General features: G+C 48.1%; 1 protein-coding gene across 6 annotated transcripts in view; it reads left to right on the forward strand.

Annotated features, from left to right (window-relative positions):
• SPTBN1 (spectrin beta, non-erythrocytic 1) overlaps positions 1 to 24,842 on the forward strand; it is a 114,416-nt gene extending 89,574 nt beyond the window's left edge. For 5 of the 6 annotated variants that reach the window (XM_027653854.1, XM_027653855.1, XM_027653857.1 and 2 more), the window contains 18 exons: positions 2,203 to 2,349; positions 3,810 to 4,073; positions 4,640 to 4,864; positions 5,048 to 5,137; positions 5,354 to 5,632; positions 6,787 to 6,917; positions 8,186 to 8,390; positions 8,512 to 8,886; positions 10,568 to 10,812; positions 11,247 to 11,385; positions 12,267 to 12,351; positions 13,115 to 13,311; positions 14,366 to 14,475; positions 15,040 to 15,103; positions 20,037 to 20,275; positions 21,504 to 21,677; positions 22,981 to 23,023; positions 23,389 to 24,842. In XM_027653854.1, the coding sequence (XP_027509655.1) occupies positions 2,203 to 2,349; positions 3,810 to 4,073; positions 4,640 to 4,864; positions 5,048 to 5,137; positions 5,354 to 5,632; positions 6,787 to 6,917; positions 8,186 to 8,390; positions 8,512 to 8,886; positions 10,568 to 10,812; positions 11,247 to 11,385; positions 12,267 to 12,351; positions 13,115 to 13,311; positions 14,366 to 14,475; positions 15,040 to 15,103; positions 20,037 to 20,275; positions 21,504 to 21,677; positions 22,981 to 23,023; positions 23,389 to 23,604 (3,228 nt within the window). In that variant the 3' untranslated portion in view covers positions 23,605 to 24,842. Of the gene's footprint in view, positions 1 to 2,202; positions 2,350 to 3,809; positions 4,074 to 4,639; positions 4,865 to 5,047; positions 5,138 to 5,353; positions 5,633 to 6,786; positions 6,918 to 8,185; positions 8,391 to 8,511; positions 8,887 to 10,567; positions 10,813 to 11,246; positions 11,386 to 12,266; positions 12,406 to 13,114; positions 13,312 to 14,365; positions 14,476 to 15,039; positions 15,104 to 20,036; positions 20,276 to 21,503; positions 21,678 to 22,980; positions 23,024 to 23,388 lie in introns of those variants that run through there. The other variant, XM_027653859.1, reaches the window with a different exon arrangement.
• Positions 24,843 to 25,066: the final 224 nt, after the last annotated feature.

The following is a 25,066-nucleotide window of genomic DNA, read 5'->3' on the forward strand; positions in this document are numbered from 1 at the left end:
GGAAATCCTGAGAGGAGGGGACCTGACAAATGTTGCCATTTAGCTTTCTTTGCCTTCCTGCTCTTTCTCAGCTCACCTTCGAAGAGTTTCCAGCTGCTCTTCCCTGAGAAGTCCCAGCACTGTCTGGGCTCCTTTCCCTGGGGACGCCAGTGAAGGGCCTGGCAAGGCTCCACACTCAGAGGGCTTTTTCCCAGAATGTGCTGGCAGGTTTGGCCATGGGAGCCTCTCCCAGCAGGATGGGCTGTGCCAGCCTGGCTCTGGGCAGGGTCTGGGAAGGGCAGCAGCACTCAGGGCCCTTTCCCCTGCCCTTGTTGCTCTCCCAGGGTCAGGAAGGGTTTGTCTCCGTGCCTGGCTGGCACTGCAGGGTGTTACAGTCTGGGGGAGCTGGAGCAGGAACAGGGCTCTGGAACAGCTGCAAAGGATGGGAGGAAGCCTAATGCTCTGCTGGCCTTAACAGCTGACTTAGTGTTTTCTGGTGAAATAAAGGCTCCAAGTGTCAATCTTAGGCAATCCAGGGAATTGTATTACTTTCTAAAAATCTGCTTTTGCACGGAAGGTACTGACTTCCCGTTTGCAAAAATCCAGATTTTAATAGTGAGCCCTTAAATGCTGTCTCTGCATTTCTGTGCCCTCAGAACAACACTGTGAGAGGCAGAGACGAGGGGTTTATCCTCCCCCCAGCTGGTCACAGGACAGTGCTGCCTCTCCTTGGGAAGCACTTTGAAATCCCCAGGAGCCCTAAAGCTGTGGCTGAGTAAAAGCAAACAGTGAAAGCCAAGCAGTGCAATTTGCAGGGCAGAGCAGCTGTCTACTCCCCAGAAAGGCAGGAGTGAAACCACTAATTCTGGGTTATCTCCTAATCTCCATGTAGCCTTGCACTGCTCAGTAGCCTGTTCTAACATCAACCCCTGCCTACAGAGGTCTTCATTAACATGAGCACTTTTCTACTGAGACTGGATGGAAAGATCCAATGAGGAGTTTCTCTGTTTTCTCTGATAAGTTTTGCCTTTTTGTGAAACTTATGGTGCTTTTAAGGGACAATTGAAAACAGGGTTGTGAGTGCTCAGTGGAATTTGTTGCCCTGTGTCCTGAGCACACAGTGAGGGCCAGGGCTCTGGTTTTGGGCTGCTTGCTCTCCCAAGTGGTGTTCTGGAAACCAAGCTGAGATTTGTTTTGACATTTTCCACTTGGCTAGGTCACTCTAAATATGCAGAAAATGAACCTTTTCAGATTCTATGAGCATTCCTGTGAATGTGGTTTTTATCCACACCTAAGGGACAGATGAAGCAGTCAGACTGGCTCTGGGAGGAAATGGGATGTTGGCTGCTAGGATCATTTCCACATTCCATTTGCCCTTGGCAAATAAACTATCTCTTAAAGTATTGATTTGCTCTAGGGGTGATATGGAAATTGTTCTCAGTGCCTTTGTATTTGCAGAAAAAAAACCATCTTGGATTTTATATAATGGGGAAAGAAAAGTCTCCAATACCAAAAACCTACTGGAGACTGGACAAATAAACAGATTATGTATGTAAAGCTAAATAGAGGAAAGACTGTGGGGAAAAGGTACAAATGTGGTGTGAATTAATGGTACAAAACCATCTCTACTTTTGATATGAGCAGAAATAGGGGATTTCTCATTCAGAGTGTCCGTGGAAAGCTGGAAGTCCTTGGGGCTCTGGTCAGTTCTGGAGCTGCCTTCTGGCTACCACCCCATCCATGTGTGTGTCTGCAGTGTCCTCAGGGAGTCAGGAGGGCTCCACAGGGTGTGGTGGGACACTCCTGCCCCTGAGTCACACACTGAGTAATGCTGAGAGGAAAAAGTGATCTGAAGGTACCCTGGGACCAGCCAGTGGGACACGTGTCCCTTTGCTGTGCTGGTGAACTGGGTGAGACCTGAGTGTTTGATTGTGCTTATCACGGAGTGGAGTCCTTTCTGCTGCACTCACGGCTTCTTTATGCACTGCAGATGGGTGTTTACATTCAACTGTTAGAGGCAGATCCTTGACTGAACCTTGGGTAAAACCCTGAGTAAGAGCAGTCTCTGAATCTCACACAGCTCTTCTCTAGAGGCGTCTCTTTATCCTTGATCCGGAGGCATTTTGATACTTTGCATTAATTCACACTGGGAGTGTTTCCACAGACCCCCATTATTTCACACTAGGAGTGTTCCCACAAACCCCCATGTTTTTTCCTTTCCAGCTCTCCCTCTGGATCAATGAAAAGATGCTTACAGCCCAGGACATGTCCTATGATGAGGCAAGGAACCTGCACAGCAAGTGGCTGAAGCACCAGGCATTTATGGCAGAGCTTGCATCCAACAAAGAGTGGCTGGAGAAGATTGAAAAGGTAAGTAAAGAACACCCAAAGAATGCCCTCATTTTTGTCCAGGGTGGCTGTGCACAAAGATGGGACCTGCTCTTCTGCAGAGTTGGCTCTTGAGTCATCCCCCAGGGAAGGCTAAAGGAGATTTCTGCTGCACTGTGTCTCCAGCTGACCCAGTTTATTCCTCTCTCATGTTAAATGGTTTTCATCCAAGCTGTTCTCACAGACTCACGTTGGACAAGGTGCCAGTTTAATTTGTCTGGTCTTTCCTATCTGTCAGGAGGAAAGCACAGCCTAGTTTTCATACCCCAAGGGTAAACAGGGCACATGTGGGGATTTGAGCTAACAGAGTAGAAGCACTTCCTGGGAAATAATGGAATGTAGGGGAATAGCTGAGTTTAGTCTCCTGTGTTCCTAAGCTGGTTCTTGTTCATTCAGGACTAAACCAGGCTTCTTTCCCCTTGCAAAAGTAGTGCATGAGGTAAAGTACAGCCAGTTTTGTGATTAATTAAGATTCACAGCTCTGTATCAAGTTACTCTGAAGCTTTAATACGCTGTGATGAGCTGTACTTCCCCCCCATTTCTCCTGCACAGCTCTGGAACACTGAGGAGGTCTCCTCTTTGCTCTGACAGTGGGTTTCTGTTCAGTGTAAGTTAGCTTAATTGCTCATTTCCTCTCCCACTTTGGCACTCCATATCCCATTAGAGGCTTTTCTCTAATCTACAAATGGCAATACCCTTTAATGGTGTAATTAGGAGGCTGCTCTTAGTACTGAAAGTTCTTTTTTAGTGATGCTAATACATCCTCCCCCTTTGCCTCTGAAAAATCAGATTGCAGCAAAGGACCAGAATTGTGACAATCCCTGGATTAACATTCACACTGAATGTGCTGGGTTGGGAGCAGCATTCCAGGTGCAGAGATAGAGGGAGAATTAGAATAAAGAAAATATTTCCAAAACTAATGCAATTTTGTAAAGGCAAAAAGGCGTCCAAGTGCCCTGCTGGTGCTGGGTACAGGGTTCCAGCTTCCCAAGGAATCTTGTTCCTCTCTGGCTTAGCCCCCTGGTAGTTGCTGTAACCCACTGACACAGCCCAGTTTTGGGGCCATCAGCTCCCTGTCCCAGTGTTACCCTGGGTCCCCGTGGCTCTCCATGACGAGGCCCCCAAAAGCTGGACACACGGTGTGTGCAGCTCCTGCTCCATCCCCCTGAGCCGTGTCCCCAGGAGCTCCCACAGGGAACACGTGCAGCAGGGCAGAGAAAGGAGGCATTGCTTGGCCTTCCCAGTGCCCAGAAACCTCTTCCAGGCAACAGGGGCCTGGGGGCTGATGCTCTGGAAGGAGTCACTGGATAATTGGAGATAGGAAATGAGTGGCTGATGCTGCCAGCAGATGAGGGATCCGGAGTGCTCTCTAATCAGGATAATTGTCCTGACGGGCTGTGAGTGCTGTGAGGAGGTTCCATTTGATGCTCTTTGCTTTGCAGGAGGGAATGCAGCTCATTGCAGAGAAACCAGAGACCGAGGCCGTGGTGAAGGAGAAGCTGACAGGTCTCCATCAGATGTGGGACGAGCTGGAATCCACGACCCAGACCAAGGCTCAGCGTCTGTTCGACGCAAACAAGGCCGAGCTCTTCACCCAGAGCTGTGCTGACCTGGACAAGTGGCTCAATGGCTTGGAGAGCCAGATTCAGTCAGACGACTACGGGAAAGACCTCACCAGTGTCAACATCCTGTTGAAGAAGCAGCAGGTAAACAGGGCAAGGGGGCAGAGAGGGCAGACAGCAGATGCTGCACTCAAAGGAACAGGAGGGGGAGCCTTTCAGTTTAGAACAGAATTTATTTGCTTGTCTTTCTTCCCATTGTTTCATGTATCTTTCAGAAGAACCAGACATACACACAGAAACAAATTTCTCGATGCCCTCTCTGCACATGGCTGCCTGCCTGTGATTCAGACTTGGCCCTGGTTCCCTGCTGTGAAGGCAGCAAGGAGTAGCAGGGCCAGCAGGGAGCAGTTAGCTGAGTGCGCTCCCAAGTGTTTCAGGGTACCCTGACTGATAGAAGAACTCATTTATGTCATTGCCAAACTGACCACTTTAACCAACAGGCAGAGCTGAGGGGATCAGTGCGTGCTCCCAGTTGTGGATCTCTGTTTAAGCCTCATTCCTTGCAATGTGAATGCTACAACAATTACTGACATGGTGAATCCTCACTGGCCAGCATCTGTTCTCCTTCTGAGGAAGCTGTTGCTGGGTCCTAACTGTACCAACTGCTTTTACCCTGGTTTTCAGGACGTTTATGCCATGTTTTTGTTTAGATGCTGGAGAATCAAATGGATGTTCGTAAGAAGGAGATCGAGGAGCTGCAGAGCCAGGCCAGGGCTTTGAGCCAGGAGGGGAAGAGCACAGATGAAGTCGATGGCAAACGCCTTATTGTAGAAAAGAAATTCTTGGAGTTGCTGGAGCCTTTGAATGAGAGAAAAGCAAACCTGCTGGCCTCCAAAGAGATCCACCAGTTCAACAGGGACGTGGAAGATGAAATTGTGAGTATAGAGGAAATCCCGTTCCCCACCAGTAGGAAAATGTCCCACCTACTGCAGGGCTATCCCAGAAGGAAGCCTCTTGGCCATGTTGGAGTGCTGCTGCTTTCTGCAGCCTCCCTCTGCTGCCCTCCCTGTCCCTGGGGTGGTTTGAAATCATGTGTGCTGCTCTTCTCTCCCTTGCAGTTGTGGGTCGGAGAGAGGATGCCCATAGCTACATCTACTGATCATGGACACAACCTCCAGACTGTGCAGCTACTAATAAAGAAAAACCAGGTAAGTCAGTGCTGTTACAGCTCCGCACTTGCTGGTTCTCCTTAGTGCTGACTAATTTGGGAAGGAAAGGTTTGGAGTAAAGCAGTGGGTGCTGTGGTGTGCCCACAGGTGGTGGCACAGCCCCACGTGAGCTGATGGGTTGTGTTTTGCTGCCCCTGACTTACATTTCCTTTCTGTTGGTGCATTGTCTCATCAGTGAACTTCTCTCCCTTGCAGACCCTTCAGAAAGAAATCCAGGGCCATCAGCCTCGTATCGATGACATTTTTGAGAGGAGTCAGAACATCATCACAGAGAGCAGCCCCAATGCTGAAGTGATCCAGCAGAGACTGGCAGACCTGAAGCAGCTGTGGAACCTCCTCATCGAGGAGACAGAGAAACGCCACAAGCGCCTGGAGGAGTCCCACAGGGCTCAGCAGTACTACTTCGATGCAGCTGAGGCCGAGGCCTGGATGAGTGAGCAGGAGCTCTACATGATGTCAGAAGAGAAGGCCAAGGTGAGCAGCTCCACAGCAACACCAGGCTGGGTTCGATTGCTTTGCGAGAGGGAGGAAGGTGGCGTGATTTAACATGGCACTACTAATGGCAGCAGAACCAGACTGAATTCCTGGTGAAACCTCGAGTGGTTGTCACTTCTATCTGTTATACATCTGACAGTGTGGAGGGAAGCATCCTCACACTCTGCATGGCAACTCTGCTGCCTTGGCTGTAAGGTTGGAGCTCCCAGTGTGGCCCAGTCAGGTCCAGTTCAGTGTTAGTTCTGAAGGCCAGCACAGAGCACCTGGCTGTGAAACGGGGCTTGGCACCACTGTCACCAGCTTTGACTGCCAGTGACAGGGGACCAGCACAGCATCACACCATACCCAAGAGGATGTGAACTCCTGCTTTCTAAGGCAGTGTTAGTGCTGGATCTTATTTGTGTTGACATAAATGCACTCTGTTCACTGCCCTCATAAAATAAAGCTCAGCTTTGTGTCAGTGTAACACGTTCTGTGGGTGTTCAGTCTCCAGTTAAGAAGGGCTTGTTTTCTTTTTTCTATCCAAGCAATGCAAATAAGGAGTATTAATGCAAACAGTTCATTATGCAAAATATTCTAATGAAAAGACTTATTGACAATAGCAGTTAACACTGAGAGTTGGAGGTTGTTTGTCTTTGTCATAACAGTGAAGTTATGGTTGGTTTTTGTTGGAACTTCTCCAGATGCTTTGGTGGAGAATCCATTGACATGGGCTCCATAGGATTTCTTTTCTTTGCCCCATGCTGTCACTGAGAAGCCTGACAAGTGATGTGCCTAAAACTATTCCATGTTTCTGAGCCCTGCACAGTCACCAGTGCTATGGAAACACACAGAGGGCTTCAGAGAAGAGGAAACTCCTCCTGCTCAGTGCACAGCTGATGTCATTTTGTTCTGCATCCCAGAGGGGCTGCTGCATTCTGTATGTCACTGTTATTTTGCTGTCTGTGGGTACCATTTGCTGTGACCACTGTTATATACCACTGGCAGAATGACTTGTCTTCAGGCTGTACCTTGGGAGCAGGTCCCTATAGTTCTCCCTGGCCATCACTGTTTGCTCCCACACCCAGCTGAACCTGCTGTGTGGTGTCATTCTGTGGAGTGGAGGCCTGACTGTCACTTGCTGTCCCTCACAGGATGAACAGAGTGCCGTGTCCATGCTGAAGAAACACCAGATTTTGGAACAAGCTGTAGAAGACTATGCTGAAACTGTACACCAGCTTTCAAAGACCAGCAGAACTTTGGTGGCAGACAACCACCCAGAAAGGTATTAACTGCCATTTTTAATTGGATCATGAGTTCTTTCAGTAGTTCAGTCCCTTTGCTAGGTTGTTCTGACCCACAAAGACCACAGCACAGCCTAAGTAGCTCAGAAGAGGAGTTCAGCCTCACTCAGTGCAAGCTGGACCACCCTGATTTGGCCAGAGACAGGGTCAGTACATGCAGCTGATTTACCCTCAGCCAGTGCCTGTGGTGCCCCTGTGCAGGCTGGCAGTGCCAGGTCTGCCAGCACCTCTGAACCTATGGAGGTCTAGCAGTCCTGAGGGACAAGGTCCAGACTGGCTCTTCCAACCAACTTTCAGGTCCAGCCCCTACGGTCACAGTCATTTATCCTCCTGCAGTGCTCCCCAAAATCTGCCTCCTCTCTTTGAGATTCCAACAGAACCAGAGACTGGAGTCAGATGCTTTAAATATGGGCACATTAACATCTTGGTTTTGGTAAATTGATCTCAGCTTCCATATAAACGGCTTTCCCTGGGGGAGAGTTCAGGAAGTTCTAGAACCGTTTTGCTGTAGGAGCTGCAGCTCAGCACAGAGTTCTGCACTGGCTTCAGCTGCAAGGCTGACTCCACTCTGAGGCTGATGTGTGTAACTGCTCTGCCTTGGCTGGGACTGGCTTGGGACAGACACCCTCTGCCCCCGGTGGAAGGTTGTTACTGAACTCAAAAGCACTCTCTTGTGGTCGTGATCATTTCTGATGAGGGTGGATTTCCTGTCTGAGCTGTCTGAGTACTGGAATAATATCACCAACTTTGCAAGGCAGAGGGAAGGCACTCTGACAGGGCTGTGTGGTTCAGACAAATATAGGCAAAAGGGACAGCAAATAGGAATATTAATGCTGTGTGGAAATGCTGAGCTTTAGGGGGTAAGAAATCCATGAGTGCTGCTGAACCTGGACACAGTTTAAATGAGAGTGAACTGCCTCTGCCTCAGCAGCCCAGATCCTAACTGTAGTTTTGGGAGAAGACTGGTGTGGTCTGTGGCCAGACAAACAGAGAGCTTGGTTCCCAGCTCTTCTCTCTCTACAGCCAGAGGGTTTTAGTACAGGACAGACAAGTTTTCCAGCTGCTGCAGTCACCTCTGCCAGCAGAGGGTTGGTCCAGCGTGTCCCAGTCCAAGCCCTGCATGCAGCAGGTGTTGTTCTGTGGGTGAATCCCCCGGGGGAGGGCTTTGTCCCGGGCAGTGTCCCCCATTGCCGTGGGTTTGTGAGCACAGTGCAGACCCAGGGCAGACCCAGGGCTCCCTGTGTTCCAGCGAGCGGATCAGCATGCGCCAGTCCAAGGTGGACAAGCTGTACGCCGGCCTCAAGGACCTGGCCGAGGAGAGGAGGGGCAAGCTGGACGAGAGACACCGCCTGTTCCAGCTCAACCGCGAGGTGGACGACCTGGAGCAGTGGATTGCGGAGAGGGAGGTGGTGGCAGGATCCCACGAGCTGGGCCAGGACTACGAGCACGTCACGGTGAGTTCCTGGGGGTGCCGCGGGCCGGCCTGCCCTCCCTGGGTGCTGCACACACTGAGTGGTCACTGCAGACTGTCACAGGGTCACTCTGTAACCACAGCACTGTTGCTCTGCCCTCCAGATGCTGCAGGAGCGGTTCCGGGAATTCGCCCGAGACACCGGAAACATTGGCCAGGAGCGTGTGGACACTGTGAACCACATGGCAGATGAACTCATCAACTCTGGACACTCAGATGCTGCCACAATTGCAGAGTGGAAGGACGGACTCAATGAGGCCTGGGCTGACCTCCTGGAGCTCATTGACACGAGAACACAAATCCTTGCAGCCTCTTACGAACTGCACAAATTTTACCACGATGCCAAGGAGATCTTAGGGCGTATTCAAGACAAACACAAGAAACTGCCTGAGGAGCTTGGCAGAGACCAAAACACAGTGGAAACACTACAGAGAATGCACACGACGTTCGAGCACGATATCCAGGCCCTGGGCACCCAGGTGTGTGACGGGGGAACGGGGGTGTGGGAACCTGAGCGGGGCAGTTCTGCTGCTGCCCTTGGCCCCTCCGTGCCGGGGACACAGAGCGCTGCCAGCTGCTTCCCGAGTGGATTGCTGTGGGAATAACTGCACCTGTCTGCTTCTCTGTCAGTGCCTTAGGTTGGTTATCTGAAAGAGACATCTGTAAGTACACAGGTTTCTGAACGTGGCAGCAATTGTTTGACGTTGCTCCGTTTCCTGCCCTTGGGTGAAGAAGAAATGATAAAGGCAGAGAGCTTCTGTGTTGACTTAAAGTACAAGTATGAAGGAATGCGTAAGCCTGGTTGGTTTGTTGAGGTTTGGAGTTTTTTTGGCTGGTTGATTGGTTTGGGGTTTTTTGTTTTAAAAAACGTCGAAAAGCCCCAACCAAACCCTCTTGTGCCAGGCACTGTTTATCTTTCTGAGAGGCAAAGAAAGTCTGAAGATCTGCACAGAGGCTTTCTGACTTGATTATGAGGCTGAGCATTCTGATTTAAATATGCCCTTTCCTGGTGCTTCCTAAAGGCAGTCTGGAGAGATTTAAAGTCCACAGTCCAGGCTAAGATTTTTAAAAGCACCCAAACTTGATCTAATTCCAAATCTTTTGAAGTCAAGATATGTTAAGTACAAGGCAGCAGCTGCTCATACAGCACATGGGGGATTCTAAACCAAAATACAGTGTTCAGCTGCCAGAATGAGAATTTGGGAAGGGAACAAGTTGCTTAAGGAACAGAGGAATTACAACTGACTGCATTTATCCCAGTAGGTCAGGAAAGAGCTTTTATGGCCAAGCTGCCAGCCAGTTCTTGGTTATGTTGCAATTTGCACTAGAATAAAGGGGAGAGAGCAAGCATTTGATTTTCCAAGTGTTTTACTTTCTGAAGCTGTAGATTTTACACAGAAAATGGGCGACATTCACAAAACATCAATCCCAGTCTCTCAAAAAGGTAATTATAATCAAGCCTTAAATGGAGGAATATGTAATCATAGCACAGAGCTGTGGGGAAAGCATTTAGGGTAATTTTTGGCTGGAAAAGCCAGAGCACTGAGACAGATCATTATGAGAGGCATGATCTCTGTGCCTGTAGCTAGAAGGCAGTTTGTTTTGATGTTAAAAAAAATAATTATTAGGCAAGAGCTAATAGAATGTTTCCTGGCTTGAAAAATATGTGAAATAGTCAAGAACTAGCATTTGATGTCCCAAGACAGTGTTTGAAAGGAAAAGAGATTTCTAATAGTAGTAGGATCTTAAAATTTCCAAATTTTCTTCTCTTTGAAGTCATTATCTACATTTTTCAAAAATCACCTGTCAGCTGGAGTAGTGGTTTGGATACAGAGATCCTGAGTGCCATTGTCACTTGTGTGAGGGGAAGGAGATGTGATGATGAAAACGGCCCCCACTTGCCGTGACATTTAACAGTCACTTTGTTTTGGCACCACGTTTTGCAGCAGGTTTAGGCAGTGGCAAATCTTTGCTGTTCTGGGGGGGTCCCTTGACCCACCAGTCTGGTCTAAAATGTTCTCCGGGGGATGTATTGACTTAACAACAGAACAGCCCTTTTAGTGCTGGCAGACCAACTGCATTTGCAGTGACTGGGGAGCCATTGCAGTGATGAACGAGCAGCTGAAATGGCCCCTGAGGGATGTGTCTCTGCCCCCCCAGGTGAGGCAGCTACAGGAGGATGCCGCACGGCTCCAGGCCGCCTACGCCGGGGACAAGGCCGATGACATCCAGAAGAGGGAGAACGAGGTGCTGGAGGCGTGGAAGGCGCTGCTGGACGCCTGCGAGGGCCGCAGGGTGAGGCTGGTGGACACCGGAGACAAGTTCCGCTTCTTCAGCATGGTGCGGGACCTCATGCTCTGGATGGAGGACGTCATCCGGCAGATAGAGGCCCAGGAGAAGCCAAGGTAACGTGAGCCATCTTCTCCATGGCAAGATAAGGCTGCAGGTTGTAGGAGCAGGTCAGTGAGGAACATCTGTCACAGCTGGTGCCACGGCTGGTGGGGCAGCAGCTCGTTCTGTGTGGGGCTGGGGCTGCTGGAGTCGTTGCAGTGCCCGAAGAGATTCGGTCTCTTGTTATCCAGTCTCTCATTCAGGTGGTTATCCAGTTTCTCATTCAGATGATTATCCAGTCATTGGTTCAGGTGGTTATCCAGTCTCTCATTTGGGTGGTTTTCCTGTCTCTGATTCGGATCAGAATGGTGCTGCTCCTGAGGAAAGGCTTCCCGATCTGCAAAGACAATCTAGGAACCAATTCTTTTGCTGTTCAGTTTGACAATGTAGCTTGTTTGCAAATGTAGCAGCCGTTAACTCCACAATACATGGGTTTGCTCCTTTTCAGGGATGTCTCGTCTGTGGAGCTGCTCATGAACAATCACCAGGGTATCAAGGCGGAGATCGACGCGCGGAACGACAGCTTCACCACCTGCATCGAGCTGGGCAAGTCTCTGCTGGCCAGGAAACACTACGCCTCCGAGGAGGTACTGTGCTCCTGGGGGGCCAGGGCTGGCCCAGGGGGACAAACTGGCCCTGTGTCATCTGCACAGGGGTAATCTGCGTGTTCACGGGGACATGTGTTACCTCAGGGTGGGGAGTCAGTGTACAGTCTCACCCTGTGAACTCATGTTGGGGAGTAGAGGTGGCATCGAGGTTTAAAGGGTCATTTTCAGCCCAGGGAGTGCAGAATTCCTCTGTACATTCTGCTCTGCAGAGAGGGGAAGGTGACTTCCTTGAGCAAGGGCAGCTGTGAGACAGCCTGGACTTTGTACAGGGGAACTGGAATGCTGTGGAGAGGCCTGCGAGGGGGAGGAGCAGGAAAAAGTTTGTCTTGCAGGGAGTAATTCTGGGGAATATTAAGAGAAAACCATATCCAACTGCTTAAGGCCTTGATTTCTTTTCTCATGTGTCCAGGCAGAGAACAGAGGCTTAACCTGTGTATCTCCTGCCTCCCTTTGGGGGAGGGAGAAAAACTAAACGTTGGGAGCCACTGCCCACTCAGGGAGGGGAGGGGTTCTGGAACAGCCCTGAGCAGCAGTTCTGCACTGTTTGCTGTAAAAAGGGCAGAAGATACAATCCAGGACTGCACTGTTTACGTCTGTTTGTCCGTTGCACCCTTTTAATCAAACACTCTTGGTGCTGTAGTTTTTAACAGACACTGAATGCTTATGCAAATGTGATATTTTAATGCAAATGTCATATTTATTTATACTTGGAAGAGAAAACCAGCTGTTGTTTCCCCGTTGAAATCACTTCCTGACAAAGTCCCAGAATGTCTGTCAGTGCCATTGGCTGCACAGTGTGTGGGGGTGAGCAGGTTTTTGGTGCCTGTGTAACAGCCCTGCCCTCTCTTCTCCCCCCCCAGATCAAGGAGAAGCTGCTGCAGCTCACAGAAAAGAGAAAAGAAATGATTGACAAATGGGAAGACAGATGGGAGTGGCTGAGACTGAGTAAGGACACCCTTGGATTTCTTCTGGGCTGGGCTGTATCTGACTCTCTTTACTGTGCCTTTCTGAGCATTGAAAAAAAACCCCACAGCTCCTTTTATGTTACAATGCTTGGAATGTGTGAGCTGGAATAGCTGCCAGGCTCCCACTTGTTGATAAGTAAATGATGGAGAATTGGAAACCAAGAAACTGCACCAAAGGTCTTACCCTATAGCTCAAATTTGGAGCTCGGTGCAATAGCTTTACCTGTTTTGCAGGTGTCACATTCCAATGGGATTTCTACAAAGGATGCACTGTTAAAAATAGGGAGCAGTAAAGCTCTGCTACCTCCTGCATATATTGTGCCTGCATTTCCTGAGGGGGTGCAGTGTGGATGGGCAGTTCACTGACAAAGGTGTACTTGTAAACACCACAATTTTGCAAGTTTTACACCAGGGACAGCCCAGCTCTGACACTCTTAACAAGGGCCTCAGAAACCTGCAACTGTAGCGCTGTGGAGAAGTATCCAAGGTACAGAAATACTGTTTGCTGAAGGGAGCTGCAGCTGCTGTCCAGCTGTTCCCTAGACAGGGCAGTCTGAGGGAGAAAACCAGAAGAGAACAGGCTTTTTATGCTGAAGTTAGTAGGATACAGCAGATTAGAACAAAAACCCCCACAGAACTTGCAAAATTAAATAGAATAAATGAAAGTGGGCCTTAGCTTGCATTTTTCCTCAAAGCAAAGGAAACAGGAGAATGATGCTAATACTTGTCCCCTCTGTGCTCAGTTTTGGAGGTGCACCAGTTCTCCAGGGATGCCAGCGTGGCCGAGGCCTGGCTGCTGGGCCAGGAGCCCTACCTGTCCAGCCGGGAGATCGGTCAGAGCGTGGACGAAGTGGAAAAATTAATCAAGCGGCACGAGGCGTTTGAAAAGTCCGCAGCCACCTGGGACGAGAGGTTTGCGGCGCTGGAAAGGCTGACCACGGTGGGTGCCTGGGCCTCTGCTGGCCACTCCTCTGGGCTGGGGCTTGGGAGTAACTCCCACCATCACCAACCTCACCTGCACTTGTTGATCCTTCGAGCGGCCTCAGAGCCTGAGGGTTCCTATCCCCAGCGGTACCAAACCCCCGGTGAATTTAAACTCAACAGCCTGCCAGGAAAAAGCTTCAGTGATAAATGACCTCGGGAATCAGCAAGAGCTGCCTTGAGACAGGAGATGTAAGAGCTGAGCAGTTTGCTGCAGCCCTCTGCCATACCAGCTGTGCTCTAAAAGGAGGGTTTTGAGCGAAGAGACCCAGATCCAAACCCTTGAAATGATTTTTGGCTAAAGATGACACTGGTGGGGAGGGGGCCTTGGCAAAAATGTTTGTTGTGTTGTGACTGCTCCAGTGCAAGGCTGTGTTGTCCCCTAGAAAGACACAATAAGGGAAAAAACCCCAACGGCCATTGTGAGCCCAGCTGCAGTGTCAGTAATTAATGCTTGGGAGCATGTTGCCATCTTTGGAGAACAGTTTGGCTTTAGACACTAAAATTGAAGTGGCTTGGTTTTTCACACACACTGAGTGTCACAGCTGCAGACAAAAGGAACTGGAGTTTCTCAGCATCTCCACCAATCAGGCTGGTTTATGGAGATGGTTCATTTCAGGGATTCAGATGTGGAACATTTTCATTCTGTGTATGGCAAGCAGACAAGAGGATGGCACTTTTTGGTATTTTAATAACTTGGGTTGTTTTCTTGTTTGTCTGGGTTTTGTTCTAATAGAATGAACTGGAAAACAGACGTGGCCAGTGATTATAAATAACCTGCTGCCCAGGCCCCACTCAGTGTCAGAGGGTCTGATGCTCTGTGCCCTCACTGGCAAACTCAGTGCCACAAACTTGGCGTGCCCGATACTTTCCAAGACTGCTGCCTTCCAATTGCATTCCAGTTCACTTTAATTTCTGTTTCAGAAAAAGGTACAGAGGTGTTTTTAGTTTCTAGAAATCCTCCTGACTAATGGGCAGTGCTTTTAACTGCACAAAACTGTTTCCTTTCCCAGCTGGAGCTGCTGGAAGTGCGTCGGCAGCAGGAGGAAGAGGAGCGGAAGAGGCAGCCGCCCACCCCGGAGCCCGGCCCCAAGGCAGAGGATGCAGGCTCCCAGCAGCAATGGTGAGCTGGGCTCTGCACTGCACATGGGCTCTGCCACAGAGTCCTCAGGCTGAAAACGGGCTGTGAAAGGAGGGGAAGTTGTTGGATTTAGTAATGTGACCCTTGTTAGAAGACTTGGTGGTTTATGGGGACAGGACCTTTCTCAGGCCCCTGAATTCACTGCTGAATTGAATATTCCCAGTTTCCATCCAGTCTTGTGACTGCTGAGGTGTCCCTGGCCTGGAAGTAGAACTGCTGGTTTTACAGCCCCTGGGTTATGAGTTACAGTTTCTGAACAACCTGAGCTTTTTTCTTTGATGAGCATCACTTACAGATTTTAAGCCACATCCATGGAACATTAACATTTATGAAATTACTTATGTGAGAGGAGGCTTATTTGAAAGGTAACTGTCAGTGAACTCTAGTTTGATCTCACTTCACACTGGATTTATTCAGTTGGGCCTGAGGATTTTAGGAACTCGCTTAAATTTCTTAAATTAACATTCAGAAGGAATTTTGGTGAACAAGACATGTGACTTCCAAGAACTTAATACAGTTTCTTTTCTTTTCTCCTCTCTCCAACAGGGATGGGACAAAAGGAGAGCAGGTTTCCCAGAACGGTTTGCCCTCAGACCAGGAGTCTCCACGGGTTAGTTACCGCTCCCAAACCTACCAAAACTACAAAAACTTTATTAGCAGACGGACAGCCAATGACCGCTCGTGGTCTGGACTGTGACACAGAGTCATTTGCAGCAAAAGACACCTTTTTTCAGTATGGGTTACTGGTACTGGTTTCATCTTTTGGCTTCAGATTTCCCTGCTGCTTTTCTCTTCCTTCCCATCAGTTGACTTTTATTTGATTAGCAGCCCCTTGGAGATATATTTGCTTCACTTTAATCTTTGTTTATTTGAATCTCCCCACTGACACTCAGTTGCTTTAAGGTGACACATTTATTTCATGTTATTTACTGTGAGTTTTTCATGTCACTAATAGTATTAAGATTTTCCAGCTAGATCGTCCTTTATATGAGTAATTGAGATTATTGAGATTACAGCCTAATGAAGAAGAGCACTAGACCCTGACAGGTATGACGCATCGAGTTGTACTAACAGGTCTCAGCACGGCATTATTCAATATTATTAAATCAGCTGCATTAGCAAGAGAGTTATTTACAAGGCCAAAGATAATCCACACAAGTGAGCTGGGCAGGGAGGGGGGAGTGTGACTCTGGACAAATAAAAGCCTTAAGGTTAGTTGTATAACATTCCATGCAGAATGGACTCATTGACTGCAGAGACAAATAAACGTGAAATAAACCATTAAAACCCAGTATCTAGATTTATCTGGGGGTTTAGTCCTCATGAAGGGTTGTGATCTTGCTGGAGAGCTGTGCTGGGCCCCGTTTGGCCTCAGTCCTGTCCAGTTGGCACTACAACAACTCAGTATCCAGGCACTGGACAGACAGGGGGGTAAAGGAGAGCAGGGCGTGGCCCCCTGGGGAGAGCCTGTGATGCTTTAAAAACTAAATAAAATACCTTGGTCTAAGATCCAGCTCTTTATTTTACCTAGAGGCAGAAGGAATGCTCCATGCCTTGTTGGTTCTTTCTTGATAGGGGGGTGTCCCAGTGGGGTCAGGATGCATGCCAAGCACCTTGCTGTGCAGCCAGGAAAATGCCAGGAAACGTCTCCAGAGTTAATGCAACACAGGAGCTGGGCCTGGCTCCTCCCTCCTTCCCCTTCCTTCAAAGCCTCCTTGTTTCAGTGAATGCTCTGAGTGGTGAGAGAAATGACACTTCTTGTTGTTACTGAACCTGGCTCTCTGAGGTCACATTCCGTGCAGGAAGGTCCCTGGCAGGCTCAGATCCATGGATACCAGGGCTCTTGCAAAGCAAACACACGTCCCAACCAAGGGCACTGGAGGAAATGCCTTTCAGCACAAGTTTATCTTTCCAATAGCCCACCCCAGTCAGGTCTGAGTCTGCACACAGACTCTGCCAGTGCTCAGGGAACTCAGCAGTTCCACCTTCCTCTTTCCAGAAATAAAGCCTTTTGGGTCATCTTTAATATTCAATTACAAAGTGAGCTGTTGTGCATTCTAATGTTTATAAATTCTGTACAGTTGTGGCAGGGAATCTCAGGGACCTACAGGCGACTCCCAGATCATCATTTTCTTGGTTACCACAGCCTTATACATCCCCTGTTTGCTTCTTTTTTAATTTTATTGTGTTTTATTACCATGATACCTAATGCATTTCCACGTTCATCTTTGCCATCTTCAGTCTTCCGTGAGGATTTTTTAGCTGAGTTTGTTGAGCCCTGTGTTGCAGTAGCTCAGGTGTACCCAGCTGTGTCAGGCCTGAGGTGAGGCACCAGATCTGCTGCTGTTGGTCAGACTTTTGGCTCTGCCAAGTGGCTGAGCAGTGCAGCTGGGTTGTTCTGGATGGGCTGAGCCTGTGACGTGAGGACGGGGACTGAGAGGATGTGCTGCAGGAATTGTACTTTTGTCTTTCCACTTCATGACGCGTGTTTTTTTTCTTTTGTCAGGATAACAACATGTAGCTTCTTAATGCTTTTAAAAGTTCCCTGTGACTGTGTGGGCACGCTCTGGTGACTCCCACACCAGTGCTGCTCTCTGTGCCTGTGAGGTGTGCCAGCTCTCAGGGCAGTACAGCTGGAGCTTCAGACTCCACCATCCACGAAGCCTTCACGTGTACTCGGGCTAAAAATTAGTATGTAGGAGTAATTTAGAGAGAGAGACTCTTTTGTTTGTATTAGTGCAGTTATATAAAAATTCCACTGTTATGATGGAAGAAAAATTAATGATGTCATAGATTTTAGACACTAGAAGTGTAAGATTTCACCTGTTTATTACAGCCTGTGGGACTGGCTTAATGCATTAGAGAGGTCCTTTTGCCAGAACAACCTGTCATCTGTTTGCATCTGGAACAGGCAAATCCATCTCTGTTTTTTAAGCTGTGCTGCAGAGCCTTGAGTTGATGAACTGAATATAATGTTGCTTCAAGCACTGTGAAAACCAAAGGGGTGTCTCCTGTCATTGTCACCAGCTGTCCTGTTGCATGTCACAGTCCTGCTTTCAGTATCTCCAGAGTAGCCACTAAAGCACCTCCCACTAACCCTGAGTCCCTTTGAGAGCCCTGTCTCGTGTCCCTGAGCCCTGTTGTGCTGTAACAGTGTTTGCTGTTGGTTTGTCCCACGGCGCTGTCTCCGCATGTCCCACGCACGTTTCCATTGAAGTTTGTTCAGCTCCTGTTTCCTCTCCGTGTTGGTGACACATCCTTGGCAGAGCCGTTCGTGATTCCCATTTATTTTGCTTGTTTTCTGTTAATTGTAGATAACACGTGACAAGGAAATAAAACCTGACAGAGCAGCAGGAAGGCTTTTCCTGGCCCTTTGACAACCAGTAGAACTGGGCGTAGAAGTCGCAGGTCTGACGGTGTGATTGAAGCTGGCAGTTGTCACTTAAAGCCACAGGGCTGCAGATTGCAACTGAATTCCATGTTAGTTCCCAGGAAACACCTTAAGCAGCTGTGCAGTGGCTGCTGGTGTGAAGCTGGTGTGTTTTCCCTCAGATCAGTGGTCATAGGTATCCCCAGGGCAGTCACATTTTCACATCTGGCTGGTATCGTCCCAGCAAACACGGTGCTCTCGGTGTCGGGCAGGGGACAGGTGGTTCTGGGGAGTTTATCTCATTGTGGGGATGAGTTCCTGTGATCTGTGTAATTCCTCAGAGGCCTCAGGTCCCTCAGACAGGGCTGCAGCAGAGTTTGAGGGGCAGGAAGTGTCACTGGACAGAAGGATGTGCAAAGGGCACTCCGTGTTCCTGAAGGTGATCTGTTGGCCCTGGTTAATTGAGGTTCCGGGGTGACTTGCTGGTTGTTCATTCCAACACCTGTGTTCTGGCAGTGTTCAGATAATCTTCAGCCTCATCTATTGACCCTCTCCCCCGCTTCAATCCAACCTTTTTGTTATATGTTGAGATTTGGATGCAAGTAGTGAGGTTTGGTGCCTTAGATTGATCCTAATTGTGAAGGAGCAGCGTAAGGCTACACGTCTGTATGGGCAGAGCAAAGCAGACCTGACTGCAGTGCAGTGTGAGCTGGGATCCTCTCCCTGTGTCAGTGGGCAGTGTCTGGGTTATGGGGCTTTAGGTTGCTGAAAGGCAGTTAACCAATCCTTCCCATATTCAGAGCAAGCTGACACTCAGATCTTCCCGGGTCCACGTGTGAGGTACGAGGTGTGAGGTCCAATAACAGATACTGGGCAGGTGTAAGAAGTTCTAGCAAACGGTGGCAAAATTGAGTTTGTTGCATAATAATTCGGCTGCTTTTGATTTGTCCAGGCCATGTGCAGAAGTGGGAATGTCTAATTACTGTGCCATTCACAAAAACCTGCTTGTCTGCATAAAAACAGTCCAGAATGTTTGTAATCTACTAGAGCATTAGCAGCACTGAGCTTTAGTAACTTGCTAATAATAATACTACACACTGGTTGTGTAACTCCTGAGCTGCTACCAACAGCTCTAGATGTCAAAGTAATGGTACAGGAAAAAAATCCAAACACTGGGACCAAGCTGCATTTCAAAAGCTTATGGCCATTAGGATTCCAATTTAAATGATTTTTGGATGAATGGCTCCTGAAGACGTCGACAGCTTGAGCAGTGAGAGCTGCTGGAGTCACGGCTGCTCTCTGGGTATCGCTCCCAGTGCGACAGGCAACGCGACCAACAAAGCAAGTGATGGGCAAGGCCTTGGTTCTGTCTTTGTTTGGGGGTAAATAGCTGTGTGATGCTGTGTGACTGTGGTGGTTTTCAGTTCCTTTAACCAAAATCCAACCCACCTAATAACGCCAGTCTGAACCAGACCTCGATAATTGACTCGTGACCTCATTCCCCTTGTCTTTACGATCCAATATCCTAACTGGGATGGTGGAGATGAAATGCATGGTGTAATCTCTCTAATTTCTGCATGTTTTGATTTTGTTGTGTCACTAGGGGAACGGGGAAAGTGGGAAAGGAGCTTTTACAGAAACAAATGAATTGCACACATTTTTGTAAATGCTCCTGGGCGATTGTGACATCTTTCTCTGCTGACTCATAGTTAATACCTTTTATGGACTTTTAATACCCCAGTAATGCCATAAATGTATTTAAGGTGGCTGATGTGTATAACTTCTACTGTTCCTCTAGGTCTGCAGAAAGTGTGATTGTTACTGTTCCAAACATTGGAGTACTTAGCAACAGAATCAAATGCTCTCATTTTAGGATAACAATATGTTAAAGAATACGAATTGACCAGCAGAGCAAAGTACAGTAAAATTCACACTGATGTTCATCTGCTCTTATTTCCCCTTCTCTCCACCTATAAAATGGGTACTAATCCATTCCTACCTTCTAATTTCCTTGGCCTCCTGTGTCTCCATGGAGTGCGAGAGAGAACTTATTGGCCTGTGTCATTTTCCAGGCAAAGTTTATACACAGCCACGTTGTGCAGGGAGGCAGGTTAACTGCAGGATACCCCAGGGCTGGGAGCTGCAGGCTGAACGTGCTCTCCACTGTTCCCAGGTGGCAGAAACTGCAGACACAAACGAGATGGTCAATGGAGCTGCAGAACAGAGGACGAGTTCCAAAGAGTCCAGTCCAGTTCCTTCCCCGACGTCAGACCGCAAAGCCAAGACCGCTGTTCAGGCCCAGACTGCTGCTACCCTTCCAGCCAAAACCCAGGAGATCCCTTCAGCTCAGATGGAGGGCTTCCTGCACCGCAAGCACGAGTGGGAGACACACAGCAAGAAAGCCTCCAGCAGGTAACGTGCCGTGGCGGCCGAGAGGGCTGACCCAGATGTCACACAGCTCCCACCAGCCCTGCTGCCATTGTCTCCTCACGGCTCCCAGAGACCTCCCAGGCTCACACTCCTGCTGCTGCAGGGACTGTGGCTGCGGGACCGAGCAGTGGATGTGGGGAAGTCTAAAGATGTTTGGTAAGAAAGGCAGCGTTAGCCGTATGTGGCAGGTGGAAAACCGAGGCACAGAGATAACACGACTTCCCCACTGCACAGGAGAGATTTGTGGCAGCAGTGGGATTTGATTCCACATCTCTCAAGTTGTATCTTACTACAAGAAAAGAAAACCACGTAGGTGTGAGACTAGAAATGTTCGTATTCTTCTGACATTTTGTGTTTGCACATTACCACTTCCCACCTACTCTGTGATCTGTTCAGCGTGAGCAGGAGATGATTGGTGTGCCATAGTCGATTCCATTCCTAAGGAGCCAGGCCTGCAGGTCTCAAACAGGCAGAGCTCTGAGATTTGTCTGCACTGGAAAAGCAGACTGGGGTCCTTTGTGACCCGAGAGAGCTCTTGGAACCAGAGTTGTGACTTGGCTGACAAGGAAAATGTTCACAGCAAGAGCTAAGCTACAGCAACATCTGTGGGGTTTGGTAGGAGCCGAAGCCCTTGGCAGAGCTGAGATCACACATGAGTACAGTACTCCAGGATTTGTGTTCCACTGGGGTTGTTCACACCAGAGAGCGCCTTGGAGGCACTGACAGCCACCAGTGCCACTGTCTGGGTGCTCTTATTTCCAGTAATCATTAATTTTCACAGCTCTATTGGAGAATGAGGCACATGGTTTGTGTCAGTCAAGGATTTCACACACAGTCCATTCATCAGTTTGCAGCACAGTGAGAACTCCTTCTACAGCAGAGCTTTGCCATTAAAAGGTCAATGGGTTTCTCTCCTGAGAATGCAAAGTGCCCAATCTGCCAGAGTCTTCCCACAATGAGGACAGGCTGGTGTGCTGTCACAGGGAAATGTCTGTTCCATGTGGCTCACTGGCAGTGCTTTTGGCTCAAAGCTGTGCTTCCATGAGAGAATTCCCTGTGTGTGGTTTACAGGACAGTGTAGGCTGTATCCATATCCTCACACTGAACTAATCTCCGTTACCTTACAGAAATAATGGCATTTGGTTTCCCCACTTCTGCCAGTGAGAGCATCAGATTCATAACTGCCCTTGTTGTTTCCCCTGTGCCCCAGGTCATGGCATAACGTGTACTGTGTCATCAACAACCAAGAGATGGGCTTCTACAAGGACTCCAAAGCTGCTGCCTCCGGCATCCCCTACCACAACGAGATCCCCGTGAGCCTGAAGGACGCGGTCTGCGAAGTGGCGGTCGACTACAAGAAGAAGAAGCATGTGTTCAAGCTCAGGTAAAGCTGGGCAGCAGTTTGCCCTCAGGGGGTGCTGTGCTGGGTGTGTTCACTGTGTGAATCCAACCTAGAAATGGCTTTTCTGAGCAAGCTCTTCCCAGCACTGACACAGGGGCTGTTTGTCAAAGGGAGCCCAACACACGGGCACAGTGATCAGTGCACTTGCTGTCTGGGACCAGGCCAGGTGCAGGTGCCTGAAGTGGGAGCCTGAATTTCACAGTGCTTTTCACAGCTCTGCAGCTGCTCCCTCTGGAACTGATTGAGAAGAACGTTCATGGTTCTGCTCTTCTCAAAATCAGGCCTCTTGTTTAATGTTTTCTATATGAATTTAGGAGACTACTGAAGACATCTATCACGTTTTCAGGCCCAGAACACGTAGTGACAGACCATTTCACTCTGAGCTATGTAAAGGACCTGTTGCTCAAAGGTTAAAAAAAAAGGCTTTTCCTTGTGAAACTGTGTATTTTACTAAACAACATTCAGTTAAATATATCTTCAAAATATTTTATCTTTACACAGATGCTAGGTAATCCTGACTTTATGAAGTGATCAGGTCATGTATTCCAAGACAGAGGTGTTTTGGTTTGGGTTTTTTTGGAAGAGTATAATTTTATATCGGTACAGGAATCCTCTAAAGATATTAGAATCCATATCTGGGCAAAATTTACTTTATAGAAAATATATAGGGAAATATATAGCAAATATTTAGGGAGATGTAGCTTTCTTGAAGACAGGCCTGCAGCTATGTGATTCATCCTGTAGACTATTTTAAAGCCCTCTGAATTGCTAATGTAAGGATGTGCTGTTCCAAATGCAAAGTTAGGCAGAAGAACCAGCTGCCCTTTTTTCCCAGTGCCCCGTCACGTGTGCCAGGCCCCTCGGGTACTTGCAGGTGGATATTTTCTTTACTCACTCACTGTTATTTTACTGTTTAATACTCAATTTCATTTCATAAAGAGATGTTAAAATGCTTGGGGTTTGTGGGGAAAGATGGGGAAGGCTCCTGCTGCCCCCGGCTCCTGCTTGTTCAGGTGCCTGGCCTGGCTTTATTCAGTTGTTTTTTAATTAATATGTATCTTCACATGTATCATTAATTGTATCCCAGTTAAACCATTTGAGTAAAATCAGCACAGGAATCCAACAGAAGGGAGACCCTGGCCTTCCCTGTGAGGAGAGGCAGCTCCTCCTCCTTGCCACACAGTGCAGTCCCTGGAGCCAGCCCAGCACAGTGCCCAGAGCAGCTGCAAATCTTTGCTGTGTTTTACAAGAGCCAGGAACACTCTGGGTGTTGTTTCCTTTGCAGATTGACCGATGGCAACGAATACCTCTTCCAAGCCAAAGACGACGTAAGTTTGCTTTTCTTGTGGTTTATTTCTGCTGTGCCACGGGTGCTGTTGTAGCCGAGGGGACACGGAGCTGCTGAGAGCTCAGGGCCCTGTCACTGCAGGGTCCCTCCCAGCTCAGAGTACTCTGTGCTCTGAGTGTGCTTTGATTCCGTGCTCTGCAGGGGGGTGTGGGTGATGTGCAGGTTCAGGGCTGCTCAGGTACAGCTCTAGGAGCCACCTCTGCAGGAGCACAGCCGGAGCAGAGCCAGGGCACGGCTTAGGGCCGGATTCCTCCCGTTTCCCACCCGTGTCTGCTCCCCCTCCACAATACGGGTCAGAGCAGGCTGGGGGTTGTAACGGCTCTCTGCCCTTGGGGCTTCTTGAAGGAGGAGATGAACACGTGGATCCAGGCCATCACATCAGCCATCTCGTCGGACAAGATCGAGGTGTCCCCGACCACCCAGAGCACTCCAGCCTCCAGCCGTGCCCAGACCCTGCCCGCCAGCGTCACAATAACCAGCGAGTCCAGCCCTGGCAAGCGGGAGAAGGACAAGGAGAAAGACAAAGAGAAAAGATTCAGCCTTTTTGGTAAAAAGAAGTGAACTCCATCTCCACACACTGCACTTCTCTGACCGTTCCAGTGGAATTCCAGCATGCGAGCTCAGAACCAATACGTTACTCTCTGTGCCTCATGTTCCTCAATGTGATTGACATTTTTTTATTTATAGAGCGTTTTAAAACAAAAAAAAAGCCAACAAAAAAAAAAAAAAAGAATCTAAAGTTACAAACGTATGAGGTGCATTGGGCAGCTTCTGTAGGAGAGGGAGGACCAGGTTTTGGGGGTTTGTTTTTGTTTTTGTTTTGTTTATTTTTTTTTTTTTAATGAAGTTAATGTAGATTAGATCTTAATATTTAAACTGTTCCTCAATTTTGTGAGGCTGTCTTGGAAAATAACCCACTCCTAGTGCTATTGGTATGCAAGGCAGCGGTGCTTTCGAATCTACTGTGCACACGAGAAACCAATGTCCCAGCTCAGAGCGTTCCCTCAGCTGGGGGTGCCGCTCTGAGTCCTGCCTAGTGGAGCCTCCCCTCGCAGTTCTAACACTTGCTGAAGGGCAGTGTGTTCTCTTTGCTGTAACAGAGTGCAGGGATGTTGACTCACACACGACGCTGGTTATTAACACGGCCCGAGGCGTTCCTGCATCGAGTACCACACGTGAGAATGTTGGTGTTCCAGACGGATGAACAGGCTGAGACAGTTTCAAATAAGCTGTAATTTCAAATTGGGTTTGTTTTGTTTTTGTTTTCGTTTTTGTTTTGTTTTTTTTTTTTCCGAAATACATTATATTGTATGTTTCAGATAATTCTAGTACAAAGTATAATAAGACTAGATGTATAATAAACCCTTTAAAATCATCGATAAGTGTAAAAGTGGAACTGAAGCATTTACTGGAAAAGTAATGTTACTCAAATGGTTACTTGCTTGTCAGCTGCAGCACTGTGTGTTATAATTTTGCTACATTACCTTGCTCTTTGATACATAGTGTGCATTTCTGTCACTGTAACTATTGTAATGAAAAATTTTCATCTTACTGCACAATCAAAAATTACATTTAATAGGAATGAACTTTCAATGACTGGGCCTGTAGTCAAGAGTAGTACTGGAACTGGCTTTCAGTTGTATCGAACTGTACCTCTAGACTTTTACCCTATCTGTTAAATATATGCGATGTCATTAAATGCTTTTAAAACTAAATATGCTGGGTAAGTTTCTTATTTCATTTCTGACGATGTTAAATCATAATTTTGAAAGAGGATCAAAAATAAAGTTATTTTAAAATGTCATCTCTCCTGTGCACTGAAACTGATGTCTCCAAATGTAATTCCATTCTCTCGTGCTAAAGTTCATTCTGAAATAGCTGTTTTCTCTCTTCCCACTTTTCTTTCTCCTCGCTTCCCAGCTGCCCTCCCTTTTGCCCTGCTCTCCAAATTATGTGCCAAAAAAGGAATTAAATCAATATTTTGTAAAATATTTAGGCGTAGATACCGTTTGTGAGAAGTAAA

The sequence above is a fragment of the Corapipo altera genome, unplaced genomic scaffold, assembly GCF_003945725.1.
Source record: "Corapipo altera isolate COAL_440 unplaced genomic scaffold, ASM394572v1 70, whole genome shotgun sequence".
Taxonomy (NCBI): Eukaryota; Metazoa; Chordata; class Aves; order Passeriformes; family Pipridae; genus Corapipo; species Corapipo altera.